The sequence below is a fragment of the Nyctibius grandis genome, chromosome 4 (genome assembly GCF_013368605.1).
Source record: "Nyctibius grandis isolate bNycGra1 chromosome 4, bNycGra1.pri, whole genome shotgun sequence".
Lineage (NCBI taxonomy): Eukaryota > Metazoa > Chordata > Aves > Nyctibiiformes > Nyctibiidae > Nyctibius > Nyctibius grandis.
In genome coordinates this window covers 6,320,646-6,339,740 of record NC_090661.1, presented here as the reverse complement: position 1 = coordinate 6,339,740, position 19,095 = coordinate 6,320,646, and the positions used below count along the sequence as shown (strand labels likewise).

Below are 19,095 nucleotides of genomic sequence, written 5' to 3'. Positions count from 1 at the left end.
GAAATATGCACCTTGGAAAGGGCTGATGCTAATGTGTCTTTTCTCTCTGGTTGCCCTCTGCCATGTCTGGTCTGGCACCATGCTTGATTGCTCTGTGGTGAGAAGACAGTGGTCTTGATCGAGACCTTTTCAGTTGTCTTTGATAACTTTACCTTGTTATTTGCAACAGTTACAGTGAGTCTTCACTCAAAACAAAAAGATCACGCCCTGAGCTCTAAAGTAATATTTTTGGGTGACGCAGAGGCTGCCCTTTTGGAAAAGAGATTAAGTTGCGCTGTGTGTAGTATGTGAATATCGGCACAGGTAAAAGAAGTAATTTATACTCTAAATGACCCTGGATGTGGTCTCTGGAAATATTGCTTTTCCAGAAAGAATTTTCTGGGTTCATCATCATTTGGTGATGGCCCAGGGAAGAGTGAGATCAGAAACTAATGCAAGCATTAGTGCAAGACGCATGAGTCTGTTGTAAACTGTGGCTGTGAGCTTAGTACATGTTGTTTAGAATTTCCCACATCTCCTTGGGTGTCACTGTACAACCAACTACCTAGAGGTTTACTATTGAACCATGCATCACTCATGAGGAATACACTTAACGTATCTGTATGAAAGAGACTTATACCATTCATGTTATTTACGTTAGTTCTCAAGTGCGCTAAGAGGTCTTCTTTCCTTCCTGATTTTGACAGTTCATTGATTTTACACTTCTGCAAATATTTTGCTCAGTTCAGCAAGCAAGTATAAAGAGACATTTTTTATTTTAGGAAATGCAATAATCTATTGGATTAAAAAAAAGCATTACCAGAGATGATAATTGAAAAGAACTGGTTATCCTGCTTTTGATTTAAATGACTTAGCAAAGTTGATAAAGATACTAAGAGTTGTATAGACCTAATCAGAGCAAAAAAAATTTTTTTAAAAGAATAATTTATTATTACTTTTTCTTTTTTTTTCTTTGAGGCTACTATTATAATACTTACAGCACATACATAAATGTATATGAACACACATAATATTACTAGAAATTCAAGACCAGAAGAAAAGAAAAACATATTTTTCTGCTTTCTTCAGATTGGTTTCCAAAGGCAATTTCCACCTTGATCCAAATGATATTTGTCTGCTGTTGAAGGCTCTCATGTTAGAAGTCAAAAAATGTTCTTCACAGGGTGCTCTGACGGAGCCCATTTCACGCTTATGGATTACAGCTGAATGGTAAGTTTTCAGTTTTCAAAGACAAGTTATAAAAGCGTGTTCATTCTGCACAACTCAAATAATACAAGTGTCAAAGAAGTAACTCCTGTTGACTTTCCTGTTGAAAACTCGTTCTCAAACTTCATCAGTCAATATTGTCTTGTGTGCCTTTGTGTGTATTGACAGTGTGTCGGGCTAAGAGGAAAACGTGAGCTCGTGTTGACACAGTGTTACTCGGAGGAAAAGATACATATCTGCTGGGCAAGTCGTCTTTAACAAGAGAAGTGGCATTCGACACCATAACTCATTTGAAATCAAGCACCGCAGTTAATTTGTTCAAACAGCAGATCCACAGCCTTATGTAAAGCCTTGCTGCACCATCAGCCTGATCTGGCTGGGCTGGGTGAAGTAGTAAAAGTAGTAAAACCAGGAATCTCTGCCTTGTGTGGTCCCAATAACCCTGTCCAGGGCCTGGCTCTGGCAGAGACATGGTGCAAAGCTTTCAGGCGGTGGCATCCCTGGAGGTCTGGACCGAGAGCCGAGCACATTTTGGCATTAACCTGTTGAGTCCCGGCTCCCAGAGCTAAGGGCTGCTCCTCTAGCAGCAATGTCCTGGTGACAGGGTTGTCCTCTCACAGATACACCTATTGCTCAGCAACACAAAGTTGCTGCAGCTGCCCGTCTTCAAATATACTGTATTCTTGTGTTCCCTGCAATGGTGATCACTGGGATTGGTAACGTCTAAGCAAGTTTTAGTGAGCACTTATCTGTATATCTAGCCAGCTTCAGGGTCGTGCTGGTACCCTGATGCCAAAGGTTATGTTGACCCAGAAAGGAACTGGAGTACATCCAAACTCCTCCGCACTGAGCTCACTGATGTATTCAAATTAATAGAGCAGCTGCGGCAATGCTGAGTTTTGAACGCAGGGCTTTTCATTCCTGGTTTAATGTTTGTGTTTAACACCGTGATAGCCATCTCTCACACAGTTTTGTCGTTGATGATGTTTCCCTTGCCCTTTACTGAGCAGTGTTGTGGCCCTTGCACAAGTCCTTGGGTCAGCGTCTACGGGCAATAGCATGCAGGGGATCTCAAGTGGCGAGAGGAGGCCTTGGTGTTTCAGGTCTTTCTTGTCCTTCATTTCTTCTCTTTTTTTTATATTCTGAAACATGCCCTGTGAAGGAAAGGAATCCATGAGCTCATGCCACTTCTACGTTCAACAACACTTTTTGAAGGCGTGCTTTTCCCCCTCCAGAAGGAGCAGCGAGGGATGTGTTTATGGGTGAGGATGGTCGTGCATGGCAGCAGAAAATCTGAGCTCATCCTGTCTCTCCTTTCCTAAACAAGAGCCCAAAAATACTGCCAAAATCACTCGCTGCAAAACATAGAATATGGCTCCTTGGCCACGTAAAAGCTGACTGGAGCTATGCCTCTGTTCAAAATGCTTTCAGATTTATAGGCCTTGTGGGCTAAATGAAAATACTTGGAAGGAAAAAGGAAGCTTTCAAGGATTATTGATTCTTCGCATTGTTCTGGACAAATAAACCTATGGGTAAAAAGAGAATAGAAATGTGTTTATAAGACATATGATCTGATAGGGAGAGGCAGTTGCAGAGCCAAACTCGCCCTACGTGCTGCCTAATCTCCAGGAGATCTGGGCTGCAGATCAAATCTATTAGTCAGTCCATAACCCCAGCGAAACCTCCTGTAGAAGGTAAAAAAGGTTGGAGAAGACTGTGGCAATGCTTACTAATCCTTAGCCTATGGTGATTTTTTTTCAAGTTGGGTTCATGATTTGGAAACCCCGTTTCTAACCTACTTAAGCCAATGCTGGTACATACCAGGTCATCAGCATCTTCAGCGGCTCTGGGCTTCTGTGTGCCCCGCAGTGGGGACCGGAGTTCTACATGGCTGAAAGGCACCAAGAGCAGAGCAACGCCGAGATGGATGCCAGAGCTCCCCCCACTTTTAATGAGAGACGGTTAGTGCCTAACATGGGTTTCTTCTCGCTGCTGGGGAGGCAGCAGCAGGTGTGGACGGCACTTTGAACATCTGCATGGGTGCCTGGTGCAGCACCTGATCCTGTTGGTGTGCACCAAGATGCTAGGGAGGTGTCCGCTGGCTTTGGCCCCTGGGATAATGCTGGTACCGCTCTGCTCAGCTCTGGGATGCTGGTGAGTCAGGAGGGGTATGGTGCCAGGGTTGCAGGCAAAAGTGGTCCTGGGCATGCAGGGGAGCTGACCTTGGGAGTTCAGCACTTGCAGGTGCCTTGGGAGTTTTGAAGTCAAACAGTGGGATGGGCGCGCCGTGGGTCTGGGCACCTTCCTGTATAGGCAGAGGTGGGGAGGTGGTTAACCAAAGCTCTGGAGTGAGATGCTGAAGGTTTCTGGTGGATTCATCTCTGGATGACACCTCGCAGTCTGTCCCCTGGTGCGTGTTTCCTGCAACTCTATGCATGGGGCTGTGCTGCAGCCCTCCAGGCACTGCATAGATGTCATTACAAGTCATGTTTGTAATGACTGAACCAGGATTGCTGTGTTAGGTCCTGGGCTGTTTGACTTTATACGTCACTTTCCCAGGATGAATAATGTTAAAAGTGGATAGTTTGATGAGGAATTGCATCCATGACATAGAATATTATTCCTGAGGTACCTAGTGCTGGGTTTCAAAGGGAGTATTTCAGTGCAGAGAAAGACACGTAGTTGTGCTTGTTCATGCGAACGAATTGCACGTGTAGAAAGCAAAGACTGATTTCTTTGCTGATCTTATGACCATTCAGTTTGGAGCTTGAGTGTGGACTAGGGCTTCCTCAGACAGCTGATGCTCAGGCGAGGTTTGATCATGCACCAGAGCATCGCGTGCAGATGTTGTGTGTTTGGCTGCTGGCGCCAGCTCAGCACAGAGCTCTCCCACAAGCAGGTGGGTGAGTAAATGTACGGGCACTGAAACCACCCTCACTGAGATGGAGATGAGCCTAGCCAAGTCTCTCTTTATCTAGCTCACAAAAATCCGGTTGCAAATGAACCGCTTGCTGTACGGGCAACAGGGTAACATAAGAGAAGTGGAATACGCTTACAGCTCCTCAGCTGCTCTGCTATGACCTGTGCCATGTGTGGAAAGAGAAATACTCTAAGTGGGCATTTGCAGTGATGTTTAAACAAGGACATAGCTGGGATAAAGAGCCCAGTGGGAACATGGGATTCTTGGATACATGCTCAAGCTGGAAGCAAGTCTCATCCTCACTGAGCGTGCTGTTTCTGAATGCCCTCCTGTGTCACACGTGAAGGAAGGCCACGCTTTCTGCTGTGGCTAACTCTGTATCTGGTTCCCCTGAGGAGCAAGCAGCACCGTGCACAGCCATTACCTTCCCCTCCAGAGCAGGGAGTGAATTGCTGGGGGAGCTCAGAGTGTAGGAGCTCCAGGAAATCAAGGACTGCAAAATGAAGCATCAGGTTGGGACCATGGTGCCAACACCCATGGGCCCAACCTCCCTATAATTCATGTTCAAGAATTATCTCAAGGGGAAATCCCTATTTGTACCCATATTCAAGCTGAGAGTGGCACTGAGCAAGCTTGGTGCACACCCCAAATCGCTACCAGAGTAGGCAGGTAACTTTGCTGCTGATGCAGCAGGTATGACCAAAGCCAACCTGCAGAGCTTGGCTCCGCAACAGAAACTGCATCCTTCATCATACTGTGATTTGGTTGACTCCTTCCAGCTATAGGTTCCTTAAAATATTAGTGGCTGAGGTTGCCTGCAGCGAGGTAATGGAGTTTCTCAACTCAAACGCATCTGGGTTGCCAAGGCTGTGGGCTTTCCCTGGAGCAGCTAGATGGAGGTCCTGTCTCATCAGCTGTAGCTAAAGCTGAGGAGGCCACCTTAGTATAGGGGAAACGAAACAAAACGGGTACTCGGACCTTGGCACATGATCCAAGCGGTATATAATATTAGTGGGAGCTTTCTCCTGGCACCGGTGGCTTTGGGTTCGGCCCCACGCAGAGGAAGTCCAAGGGTACCGGTGGGTCCTTTTTTTTTTTTTTTGTCTAATGCGTTGGTCCCAGGAGGTCTTTAAACGCGTGGTCTGGTGAAAGAATAGACTTTCAGTGCTGTGGGTAGTCCTTCCTATCAGCCAAAATAGGCCACTCCACTGCATTTTTCAGGAAAAACAAAAAGTCAAAGCTACTGAAAGCACGCATATTTCTAAGTGGCTACAGGCTTTTCATTCTTCTTTAGCTATTTTTAAGCATTTTCCCATGAGGTCATCAATAGCACTTCTTACTGATTTCTACAGTAGGTACTAAAGGCTGGTCCTGGGCTGGGCAGCCCTTTCCCTGTGGGGTAAGGGAGTGCTCCTGCTGCAGGGAGAAGCTGCTGGGAGCCGCAGCCTCTTGCTGGTCATCCCTGTCAGCAAGCAATCCTGCAAAGAGCTGTCGGTGCTAATTTGATTAAAAATCATAGCGTTATGATTAAATCAACCTGTATCCCTTCCTAACTTGGGCCTCTGCTGTTTCTGAGCTCCTTCCACCATCACAGTATGCAGCAATGATAATGGGAGGGAGACCAACCATTAGGAGGATCCTAGACCAGAGACCCAGCTGGTTGCAAAGAGATGTGCAGGACAAACTGCTCCTAAAGGGCGGCTCCCTGGGAACGCTCTAGTCATCGTTAGTTACCCCAAAGTAATTTTGCAATTTCTCTGGCTTAATCCTGTCCTTGTGATGGCAGCTGATGCCAGGAGACTTGCTCACCTGCAGAAGGCAGGATCCTGCGAGCACCTCGGGAGCTGCATTGCTGCCCGCACACCTGGGCAGCTGCATGGAGAACCCCTCACCCCGTGCGGTGTTCAGCTCTGAGGCTCTGCAGAGGATATGCACGTTGGCAGCCAGGATAAACCATCCTTTCCCCAGTGATATTTTCCATAAATGGAAAAAACCTGAGGGGAACGCAACAAATCTGTCCTAAACTTTGCTTGGTGTTCTGGCTGCCTGGATGTCCTGGGTCTGTCTCCGAGGGTACCGCCGGCAAGCCAGGGGACCGTGAAGGTTTCCCCCCCTCTGTGAACTGCTTTGAACAGTAATGTAGAAAATGTTAGGGAGGATCCCCCAGCTGGGAACATTAGTATCAAGTGGAAAACTTTCAGGGGGCTTTTCAGCTCCTTGGCACAGTAATGTGATAAATCATCCGTAAAGTGCTTTTCCAGCAGACGTGGCTGTGCAGTGTGCGATGCATCTGACAGCAAACATCTGTCCAGGCAGCAGCAACAATGTGCTCTGTTTTTCCTATCATATTGGTTTACCTTACTCATCTGATGGAGATGAAATTCCCCTGAACCTTGGCTCCCCCTTGGCTGCTCTGCTTCCCAGCTGAGCACCCTCCCTCCCATACACCGCAGCAAGGGTGGTGAGCAGACTGAGGGCCACTGCGGCCGCGTCGCTGGTCTGCTGCCGAAAGAGCCGCTGGCCGGGGCTGGCACACGGCTCCCAGCCTCGGGGGGGATTTGAAGATTAAACCTTAGTTATGAAATTTAACTTGGCTTGACTTGAATTGGGTTGCGGGCTGCATCCACAAAAGGAACGGGGCTTACTGTCTGCCTCCGGCTGGGCTAAAGCTGTAATCTCACCAGCCATGCTTATTCTCGCTGGACCTTAGTGGACCTCTCACAAGATGTTGATCTCACTACATTTCCACAAATTTCATTTGAATTCCCATAAAAGCGTCTGAACACCTGATACCCAAGGCCTCAGTTTAACCGCAGGCGTAATCCTGCACATTAGCTTTTGGCCTTCACTCAGTTCCCATACAAAGAAGATGGCTTTGTGCTTCAGCCGGTGTTTGTGTTGCTGCTGCTATGAGGTTGCAAACGCTAAAGAAATTCAAACAACCAAGTAGAAACTTGCTAGGTGGGTTAAGAGCTCCAGACTGGGAAAGGAGCTCTTCCCGCAGCCAGGTGTATCCAGAAACGAACTCTGATATATGTGGGGTTACCCCTCGGCTGCATTTTCTTATGCAGAAAGAATTAGTCTGACTGGAAAAAAAAACCCCTCAGCTCTGGAGATGAGTGAAGTGCACTAGAGGAGACCATGTTTTGCCCTCTGACACCAATGGTTCCTTTAGCTTTGACAGCTGCTCATTATGAAACAACAAATTCTGCTTTTTAAATCAATAACAATGGAAATCATGGCAATGGATAAAAAGTAAATAGTACATAAAGCATATAACTTATAAATAACAATATCCAGAGTTAAAGAATCTAGCGGATTGCATGCCTCTGGGCAAAGGGACGACGTTGTGAGGGCAGGGGAGTAATGAAGTCACAGAATCACAGAATCAACCAGGTTGGAAGAGACCTCAGGGATCATCGAGTCCAACCGTTGCCCTGATACCACCCTGTCAACTAGACCAGGGCACTAAGTGCCATGTCCACTCTTTTCTTAAACACATCCAGAGATGGTGGCTCCACCACCTCCCTGGGCAGCCCATTCCAATGTCTAATAACCCTTTCTGAAAAGAAATTCTTCCTAATGTCCAACCTGAACCTCCCCTGGCGAAGCTTGAGGCTGTGTCCTCTTGTCCTATCGCTAGTTGCCCGGGAGAAGAGGCCAACTCCCACTTCACTACAACCTCCCTTCAGGTAGTAGTAGACTGCAATAAGGTCACCTCTGAGCCTCCTCTTCTCCAGGCTAAACAACCCCAGCTCCCTCAGCCATTCCTCGTAGGTCAGACCCTCCAGACCCTTCACCGGCTTGGTCGCCCTCCTCTGGACTCGCTCCAACACCTCAACATCTTTCTTGAAGTGCGGGGCCCAGAACTGAACACAGTACTCAAGGTGCGGCCTCGCCAGTGCCGAGTACAGAGGGGCGATCACTTCCCTAGACCGGCTGGCTACGCTATTCCTAATAGAGGCCAGGATGCCATTGGCCTTCCTGGCCACCTGGGCACACTGCTGGCTCATGTTTAGCCGGCTGTCGATCAGCACCCCCAGGTCTCTTTCCGCCGGGCCGCTTTCTAACCACTCCTCCCCCAGCCTGTAGCGCTGCATGGGGTTGTTGTGGCTGAAGTGTAAGACCCGGCACTTGTTCTTGTTGAACCTCATGCCGTTGGTCTCGGCCCATCTATCTAACCTGTCCAAATCCCTCTGTAGGGCCTTCCTACCCTCCAGCAGATCGACACTCCCACCCAGCTTGGTGTCATCTGCAAATTTGCTGAGGGTGCACTCAATCCCTATGTCTAGATCGTCTATAAAGATATTGAACAGCACCGGCCCCAGAACTGAGCCCTGGGGAACACCGCTAGTGACCGGCCACCAGTTGGACTTTGCTCCATTTACCACCACTCTCTGGGCTCGGCCATCCAGCCATTTTTTAACCCATTGAAGAGTCCATCCATCCAAGCCCTGGGCAGACAGTTTGTCTAGGAGGATGCTGTGGGAGACAGTGTCGAATGCCTTACTGAAGTCTAGATAGACTACATCCACAGCCCTGCCCTCATCTACTAAGCGGGTCACTTGGTCATTGAAGGAGATCAGGTTGGTCAAGCAGGACCTGCCTTTCATGAATCCGTGTTGGCTGGCCCCGATACCCCCATTGTCCTGCATGTGCCGTGTAATGGCACTCAGGATGATCTGTTCCATCACCTTGCCTGGCACCGAGGTCAGGCTGACAGGCCTATAGTTCCCTGGATCATCCTTCCGGCCCTTCTTGTAGATGGGAGTTACATTTGCTAATTTCCAGTCAGCTGGAACTTCTCCAGTTAACCAGGACTGCCGGTAGATAATCGAGAGTGGTTTGGCAAGTTCATTTGCCAGTTCCTTCATTACTCTGGGGTGAATCCCATCCGGGCCCATAGCCTTGTGGGTGTCCAACTGGCACAGCAGGTCACTAACCATCTCCTCCTGGATTACGGGGGGTTCACACAGCCCCCCTTCCCTAACTTCAGGCTTTGGGGGCCGAGTCTCCTGAAGTCAAGGAGAAGCTGCAAACACAGCGCACAAAACTGCCTGCATTTCCTTGCAGGGCATGCCTGTAAGAGAACAGCCCCACATGGTGTTGGAAAAATGCAAAAAGATGAGGAAAGGCTCTCTCTAAATCTTTGCAGCTGCCAAAAAAAACCCCAAAAACATGTGATCTGGCTGCGTAGTGTTTGTTTTGCTTGGCAATCTTGTAGAGGAGCCAAGAAAATGAATGGGTAGTGATTTCCTCCTGCCTACCCTGGTCTGATGTGTTTACTTGTCAAAGTGAAAACAAAATTGCAAGGGAGCAGTGTGGGAAAACTCGGTGCTGAACAGGGCATTAAAGACAGCGAAGGACTGGAGACAGCTATGGACTCGGGTGGTTAGAAGCGAGAGAAGGTGTCCTGCTGATTTCCAGACGTGCTGTAGGAGTTAATCAGCTCCTCCAGCACGAGCAGCGTTTCAAAGGTACGCTGCCGCAGAGCTCGCCGCAGCAGCCTGCTCCTCGCCCACTTCCTTTCAAGGGCATTACATGGCCCTTAGCACAGTTTTGTAACAACATTCCTGTTTGGTTAAAGAAAAAAAGCAGGCCAAGATTTCAGAAATTGAGTGTGACATACCCTGAAAATTGCTCTATCTTCTCCATGTCCACTGCTCTGTGATCTTTGCTGCTTTGAATGCTTCCAAAAATAACTTGAAAGAGATGCATGGCTTGATTATTGCCAACACGAGTAGTCACTGATCTAAATGACTGCTTGGAAAGAAAGGATGATAGAGAAACCACGCTCTGCCATCCACATGTTTAGACCTCCTGTCTCATTTTGCTTGAGCTAATGGGGAGAGAGGTGTATTGTGGTATGGCAACAAAGAAAACCCTCTGCCTGCTTTAAAGATATTGGGCACTTTCACATGTTAAAGAAAAGTCATTAAAATTCATAAAACATTTTACTTTAAATGTATTTTGCTAAATAAACCAGCTCATATCCTACAAAACACCCCAAAAGCAGCTCCTAATCCTTTGGTTGACCCAGATGCCCTTGACGCAATGAGGAGCAGCCTTGGGGCCGCTCTGAATTGCTGTGGGTCTGCTGAAGATCCTTTTAAGAAGCTGGGAAAAACAGCAGCTCGTTGGTTGCTCCAGACGCTCTTCCTGTTCCCCAGCACTGTTCTGCAGGAGATGTTCCAGAGGACTGGGAGATGCGCATCTCCCCTCTCCTGTGCTCCCCGGACGAGCAGGACCGCCCTCCTGCCCACACCTTGGTCCAGCACCAGGGGGGAAAGGGTGGCTGCAAAATACCCTCTCTGCCTTCTCTTAGATCTCATCCCATGTCCGATATTGAGATCTGCATTTTTGTGCTCCTTCTCCATCTTGGTCTTTACCATCTTTTTGGTGCTACTGGACTGGCATAACAGGGTGGGGCAACCTTTTGCTGTAAGTTTAAAATGTGTGTATAAAATACATTTATTATGTGAGCTTTTACCAAAAGTTATTTCAAATTTCCAGCATGGAACTTTCAAATATGGCCTTGCCCTAAGCTGACAGTTAGCTTTATGAATGTGTAGATTAGAATAAAAACCCATTTGCCTTAGGGAGAATGTGAGACAGGATCGCTAAGTACTTTCTCTGATTTGTGTCAGAGAAAAACTCAGTACAGAATAAATACATATTTTCCAGGAGTAATATATTGCACATGTGATGAAAAGCTGTGTTTAATTTGCTGTGAATTTACTGAAGTGTGACTTTTAAGCAGCAGCATGTGCTCTATACTCTCTCAACTTGTACAAATAACTTAGAAGCTGAAGGTATTTTAGAATAAGGATGAATCAGTCACAAAGTGATCATTATTTTAATGAGTATAACTACTTCTCCAGCTTACGGTAAAAATGAATACAGCAAATAAACCTGAAGGTACCAATGGAGTTTGAGCCTAATTGCTGAATGTCCTTTTGCACAGAAATACCTGAAGGGCGTTAGGGAGCAGCTAGCGCCTGCATTTCCATCTGCTGCAGGACAGAGCCTGTTGGCTATAATGTTTTCTCGTGTTTTACCCCACCACTATCAGGGGGAACTCTGCTTCACAGATGCTGGCGTGATGCGACCCCGCGAGAGCAGCCACATCTGTTCCAGGCCTTGCTGTTGGAGATGTGCAAGCAGTATGCCCTGTGGTGTGTCAGACAGACCTGTCTATGAGGGTAAGCTGTTCAGAGGGAGCCTTCTTGACCTTATCACAGCCAGTACAGACCAAACGTGAAACAGGACTGCATCTGCCTTAATGCCTCCCGGCAACATGACTCTGTGTGTGTCTGTATACATACACATACATAACATTTTCGATATATCTGGACATATATATAGCAATATATTTCAATTTGCAAAGCTGGGCAGCTAATCCAGCTTTCTTCCCACAACAGGCATCTGGAAATCTCTCTCGACTCAGATTTACCGTCCAATCAACCAGAAGAAGTTGGCACATGCTGCAGGTAGCTCAGCAGTGGCTAAAGGGGAACTGTGCTGAAGTGATCCACGGACATGTGAGTGTACTGATATGCCCAAGACGCTCCTTGCTTTAAAAAGTAGCTGGAAATCTGATATATAAAAAATATTCTTAAAATTGTACATGGAAACGATTCCATGGGATTGGATTCAATGTCCATTGTTACAAAATGCAATGGGAGGAGGAGAAAGCTAAGACAAAAGAGAAAAGGCGTTTGCAAATAATAAAAGGGATACATATTTTTCCTGTTTCTCCACCTGTGCTGTGAGCCCACCAGATGCAGCCACTTGCTGACCACAGGCTGGATAGTTGATGTATCATGAACAGCACAAAGGTAACAGGGCGTTACAGCTTCTGGACTACAACCAGCTAAGTGAAAGCATGTCCATTATCACCCTTTGGATACAGCCCAAAGCTTCTTCAGAGTTGTCCTGCAAACACCCATTACCAGCTAATTTTTCTTGCTGCTATAAGATGGTAGAAACAGTTGGGCCTGGTGGTCTACGAAGGCTGAGGTACCCGTGCTGGGTGACCCACCCATGTCGGTATTGCAGGCACATCAGAAGCTAGACCTATCTGAAAGCTTTGCAATGTCATCCTGTGGTGTGGATTTGGAGATGAAGGGGAAAAAAACCCATCTTGGGCTTCCTCCATTATTTAGCCTGACCAGGTACCAGTATAGTCATCAGGAGATCTACTTTGCAGATAGTTACGTACGTACTCTCTATTCCCAGAACGACCCTAGTAATATGCAAATGTGTTTAATATCAAAATTTGTGATATAGATAGTAGCTGGATCCTAGAAGTTGAGCAGAGGGTTGGCAGCCAGAAACATAGGGTTTGATTGTGCATCAGATTTGGGTGGGCAGCCTGTCCCTTCCCAGTTACACTGGATATCGTGCCATAGCTCATGCAGGTGTTGCAGGGATTAGATTTTCTTTGTGCAGGACCTCACATTTCCCCTGGTGAACAGTTTCTACCATTATTTGTGCTCTATTCTGTATGAAATACTTTCTTGAATATATAGTAGCTTGAATTATGTTTATATATAATACTAAAGGATTTATATGCTGCAAATTGCACGCAAGCAGAGTGATCATGATATCGGGAACCTGGAGCCACAGCACTCCTACACCCACCCATCTTGTCTGCGTATGTGGCATGTGCCTGTGACCTGCAAAGCTGCCTTGTTTTAAAATTATTATTATGTTATTTATTTAACATTGATATGACATATTTTTGGGGAAATGTGGACAGTTCAAGGAGGTGCAGGTATATAAAGTACAACATATGTCAGGCATAAAGTATCAACTTCAGGGATCTCTTGTGTGAGTTTTTAATAGGGCACACTTCACTGACAAGAAATCCCAGCAGTGCAAAATTAAATTCATTAAGAGCCTTGATTAATTTGGGGGATTTTTTTGGTTTGTTTTTTTGTTTTCCCCACAGCTGTTCAAAGCTATGGGTTTAGTTTTATTTTAACTATATGTTAAGTATATGGGACAAACCTGAATGGATCCAGGTCTAATCCTATTTACAAACATTTGTAAATAACAATAATGACTTCATATCTGTGTGCAAGATGTTATGTGTGAGATTCCCGGTGAGCCCAAACCAGTAATCAGTTCCATAACAGCTTTTAATAAACAGAAATTTGAATAAAAGGGTTTTTAGAAAAGTACAGAATAAAAGCAGAAAATATCTCTTCCCTGTTAACCGTTGGTACAAATCCCAAGATGTCTGGTTATAAAGTTATGAATTGCAATCTTCACTACATTGTTATATGGAAAATATCACAGTTAACGTAGAGCTGGTGTCTTACAGAACATAGGTGTTAACCTTTCCTCATCCTTTCTGCCTTTCATAGCAAAGGCAAAAAATACTTTCCTCATGTTTCCAAAATTAATTATTAAAGGAGGCACCGAGAAATCAAATTACCACTAAAAGCCAGTTTTGTTATGCTATGTCTTAATGTCAAAACTTTGATAAAAACATTTCACTACTTACTAAAGAGGAATGGATTCGAATCGCACTATGCTAGGTCATGACCAAATCCTAATTTAGTTTTATTTGATTATTCAGCTGAGACATCTGTTGACTGTAAGTGATGAGTAGAAGCTATGGAAGTGTTTGCAAGCTTACGTTAGGGTCTCACTTATGTTGGGTTTTTTTTGTGTCAACAAATTTAATTCTACAGTTATTTAATTCTGTAGTTGTAGTTCTACTGTTTCAGCCTACTAGGAAGAGACAAGGATTTATTTGACTTTCAAGGAATAGTTTGAAAATAAACAGTTGAACAGAGGGTGGAGGTGTGGCTATTTTGTCAGGCTCTCAGCACGGGTGAGAGGGCGCTCTGTTAACTCTGCAGCTGTAAGGGCAGTAAAGAACAAATTCAGTGGACATATTGTTGGGTATAAAACCAAGTATTTTAAAATTCTTTGTCTTTCAGTTAGGCATCTGAATATAGGGAAAAACCCACTGCTTCGGCTGCAGTAATTTTTACATAGCGTGATCTCTCTTCAGAATACAACCCAGAGAAAAATATCCTGCAGACCAAGTCTATCAGAGGCGTGCTCTTGTATTTGGTGGAACAAAAACAGATCTGAGTTCAGTCGCCACTTCTCTGCCAGGTGTGGAGTCAATAACCGCCTCTCATGCTTTGTGATTTCTAGCTGCAAAGTGGCATCAGCATTCCTCTTCCTGGCTTTGCCCAGAAGTCTGTCTGCCCTGCAGATCTTAATTACCTCTGTGCACAGCTTCTGATGGGATTTCCAACCCTGTCTGCCACCTCTACACTGAGATTTACTTCTATTCCTAATGCAGAAGAAAATTAATACGATGCATTCTCTGGTAGCTCTGTGGTTTCTGAGCCTATGGATTTAGAAATGTAGTAGAAGTTATTTGTGGCTGTGATAGCCATCGCGTGTACGGTGGGATGTACAGAATACAGCACCTGTTGAATGAGATCTTGTGTTAAAGTGGAGTTGTACCTGGAAATGTGTGTATATAGAAATATCTCTGCAGCAATAATTGCTTATTTTGATAATGAATTTTAGTTATGATGTATGCAATAAAGAATGCCTCTCTGAAAACAGAGGAAGGTGCTGTTCATAACAGATCTTTAGTAAGTAATATTTATAAGCTCTTTTTTGATGCTTCCTTCCAAGCCTTCTAGGGAGGGCAGGTGTATTTGTAGAGGAAAATGAAGGCATTGTGATACCCAGTCAGCCCAGCGAAGTGATAATCTTTCAAGCCATTCTGCGCACTGATTTTAAAAAGAAAATGAACTGACAGAGGTAGCAATGCATTTTATAGATTCAAAGACCAGGGCACAGACAAACCTCAAATTGTTATGAACAACAGGTTTCTTAGCTTATGGACCTCAAAAATGGATTCATGATGTTAGCTTCTGAGAAGAAAACGCAATTTTAATTTTTTTTTTTTTTTGAGGTTAGACAATCTAGGTTTTGCTCGTTCTAGTTAGAAGAAAGCTCAGTCCCTATTGAAGACCCTCTTCCTGAGAAGCCGGAGCCTTGACATGACCACATCCCAGTCTGCATAGGCACCTTCCAGGTGACGAGTCACTTCTGGTCCCGACTGGTAGCTTTGGCGACCATGAAGCACGCGCCAGTTATCAAACGTCACTACGTCTCCTACAAAGAGATTGCACAAAGTTTAATATTTGGTATGTTATAGTTGATTTCTTCAAACAGATAACATGAAGGTAGATTTATACCAGCAGTTAGGGAGCAATAATTTCAAGTAGCTTGGCTGGAGATACACAGCAACGACACAGTATATTTTAATTTAGCTGGTCATTCTCAACCAGTGAGGGCAGGTCCCTTTTGACCTCTGCTGCTTTTCTTGTATAAGCAGGAGTTAAAAAGTGGAGTGGCAGGGGAGTCCACACTGAGAAAAGCAGGCCTTGAGGGGAGAGGCGACTACAGCAAATCCACAGGAAAGACAAAAAAGGTGAAAGTCACTAGGATGATTTTTATTTGATAAGTCTGGTATTATTTGTACTATACGCATCCTGCATTACTATCCCTGTTACAAGAATTTTATAAGAACAAAGTCAAGCCATTGAAAGTTAGGAAATCACTTAATTAAGGCTAGCATGCCATTTACATTTTTCTCCCTTGTGTGCCACCTTTATGATAAATCTCTCATTAAATAACTTTATAGTCTTTCTTTCCTTCTGCCCCTCCCCTCTGCTACCATTTTGGTGTGTTAATTGATGGGATGGATGGAACTAATGTAATGTGAGGTACTTTGTTTTACCATTTATTATGTGATCTTATAAATTATTTTATTGCACCTTCCCAACAGAGAGAGATTCATTTCCTCATAGACATTTTAAAGACACTATCATCACAGTACATGAGGCTGTCAGCTACACTAATGAATTTACTTTGTAACATCTCTTGAGAGATGAGGGACTATTCATATCTTTATTTTATAGCTGGGGAATGAAAGAACAGACATCAAGGCCAAAGCAGTTAAATATATGCACGGACTGGCTTTTAAAGCATAAAGAGCATTTTTACAGCATGTTTTATGTTCAAAACACAGCCCTGTACGACTCTAGCTGAAGTTTAGAGCACTTAGCACTTCTGCAAATCTGCCTCCAGATGTCTTGCATAGGCCACCCAGAAAAAGCAGCACAGCAGCAGTGGCCTTCAGTAGTTCATCCAGCATTTCACTGGCGTTTGGTGACTAAGCAAAGACGGTAACCGAATTCCCCATGGCACTGTTAGGTTCCTTCAGCGTTATGCACATACATTATGCATCTGTATCATCTTCTAGATGTTCTGCAACTCCTGCAGCCATTGGGAAGGTGCCCCACTAACAAATTAAAGTGCCATAGAGAAGGATGTATCATTTGGCTTAACGTCCGTACTCTGCATCAAATGAAGCAGAAGAAAAAGTATGTAATTGTGTATCATTTAATGAACAGACACTGAACTGGGATGGCACAGCAGTCTTACAAGCGGTATGTCCCATCTGTGGTGGTATTGATATGACAAGTTACAATTTCTTATATGGTAAGGGTTTTTGATGTAGTATAAAGATACATTGGACTAATCAATAGATAGTGTGTGTGGGGGGAAATAGAATCTTTTTTTTTTTCTTTATAGTGTAATAATGGCAAAAGAAATCCATAAGATGAATGTAAGGATGCAGTTTGAAATAAAACAGGTGATAGAAGGACTGAAATTTCCTCTCAGTACCAGTGCTAACAATGCTCAAGTGTTTTGACTGTTAGGAAAAACGTGAAAAATCATTGCGAGGAGAAGCAACTTACTGACCTGGTTTCAGCTTGTAAGTAAACTTGTGTTCTGCACTGTTTAATAAATCATCAAATTCCTTTAGAGCTGCATAAAATGGCCTCACTTTTTCAGCTGGTATGTCAAACACTGTGTCTCTTGTTGCATTATTATAATTGATGCGAACTGCTTGGCCTCTGGAATCCACGCTATAAGACAGAGAAGGAAAGGAAAAGGAATGTATTACGTTGTCACTGAAACATTTTAAGATGGTTAAACAGCAACCAAACTCCCCTGCTGGAATTTCAGTATGTTTCTATAGTGAAATTCAGGTTGTTATTGGGTTGGATTTTGATAATTAAGCCTAACTAGGAAAACAGATAATCAGGAGAAAGTGCAGACACTTGATTTCCTCAAACACCTGTACTCTATACACTTCAATTGTAGAACTGTAAACTCTTTAAATTCAGAGGAGATTATAATCATTTGCATTTGATCTTTTTATAATATATAGTTCTTAATCTAAATGCTTCAAAATAGGACCTCTCTTTGGCACAATACAGATGTACATCAGCTGGAATTTAGTAACAGACCCAGCTGCTGTTAACCTGTGTCTGTACCTAGGAGCTGCTCTAATTACCACGACTTCTTGCTGGTGTGTGGCAAAGCCAAATAAGGAAAACTATGCTGTGGTGGTACAAAGCAAAGAACAAATAACACACTGGCAAAAAACCCAACCAAACAAAAGAACAACCCCAAAATAACTACAGACCAAATTAAACCAGTGTTCTTCCCACAAGGTGGCAGGAGCAGACCTTCTCCTACCAACATGTAATGCACCATAGAACAGGGGGTTTATTTTTCAGTGTTGTTGAAACTACTCACTCTATAATCCTTTGTTTACATTGCACAGCAAAATCACAGTAGTCCACCCCAGTATCTGTATAGTCTACATCAGTAGAGGACAGGATCTGATACGCTTGAGGATTTTGTTTCTGCAGCTTGTTGGATACGTGAAATCCATCTACAAGTTCACTTTCACCTCCTACAGCTGTTTGCTTTATACAGTGGAGAAACTGAACCTGGAATGAATTAACATCTCATTACGAGAAGAATTAGCTTGCATATTTAACAGTTCATTAGTATCAGTTCCCTCATATCTGTAGTTCTGCTTTTTTGTTTGGGGTTTTTTTGGGTTTTTGGGGTTTTTTTCCCCAGCAAAAGACTGAGTTCCCATTACTGCATCTTCACAGCACCCTGCCACCACTGTCACACAGGCAGAAAACTAAAGTAGCATGTTCATAAATCCATCCCATTTGGGCTCTTCTAATGCTTACAACCTGCGAGTCAACTGCAAAGCTCTGGTCTCACTCCTTTCAGTCCCTCTTTGTGGCAGTTGTATAATTTTAAATGCATTGCAGACTTATCCCAACAAGGAGGATTAGTTTTCTCTTTCAGAAACAAAACCTACAGTGAATGATCTGCTCATAGAGGGGAAAAGGCAGCTCTCGTAGAAGGCAACAGGCCCAGTGTCTCTATCATAAAGTAGGATTAAGACAGTTCCGTTTCATTTCACAGTAAAATAGCCAAGGCATAAGATGGAGCAGAAATCCTAACCTGGGCTCTCAGTTGCACCAGTGTAAATCTGAGCTGCTGACGCAGGCAGTAAAACTCCCTGTGGCATCAGGGAGCCCAGCATCACACAAAGCACCACCGTTCATCTCAGCCAAACTACACAAAATACATCTGTCAAACCAATGGTAACAGCGATCACCTTTCCCTTCCATGATAGTGAATTATTTCTGAGACCACTAGGAGAAAAAAACAAAACAAACCAGGAGAAGAAAGAGGGGCAGAGAACAGGTATGTCCCAGAATCTTCTCACCAGCTGGACCTGCAGACCTTGATGATGGTGATGAAGGGGCAAACAATCTATTAATGAAGCCCTGTTCCATTCTTACTCCACATTAATGAACAGCATCTAAATGATTTTAATAGGTGATGTTAGTGTGAAGTATTTGGCACTTACTTGTGGATAAATAACATCATTTTTTTTGTTTAATTATAGAAACAGCTGATACAAAGTACTCCACAACATGAGAAGGGGAAGTTGTAGGTGTGAAGCTTATAGATGCAAACTTTCCCAGGATTATCTTTGTTCCTTTGTACCTGTTCCTACTACTTCTCTGTTCCCTGGT

At 44.3% G+C, this 19,095-nt stretch overlaps 1 protein-coding gene across 1 annotated transcript in view; it reads right to left on the bottom strand.

Annotated features, from left to right (window-relative positions):
* Positions 1-13,251: 13,251 nt before the first annotated feature.
* BBOX1 (gamma-butyrobetaine hydroxylase 1) overlaps positions 13,252-19,095 on the bottom strand; it is a 38,550-nt gene continuing 32,706 nt past the window's right edge. Inside the window, exons 7-9 of the mRNA XM_068399958.1 lie at positions 17,783-17,979; positions 16,940-17,106; positions 13,252-15,283 (exon numbers count right to left, since the gene is read on the bottom strand). Coding sequence (XP_068256059.1) covers positions 15,123-15,283; positions 16,940-17,106; positions 17,783-17,979 — 525 coding nt within the window. The 3' untranslated portion in view covers positions 13,252-15,122. The remainder of the gene's footprint in view (positions 15,284-16,939; positions 17,107-17,782; positions 17,980-19,095) is intronic.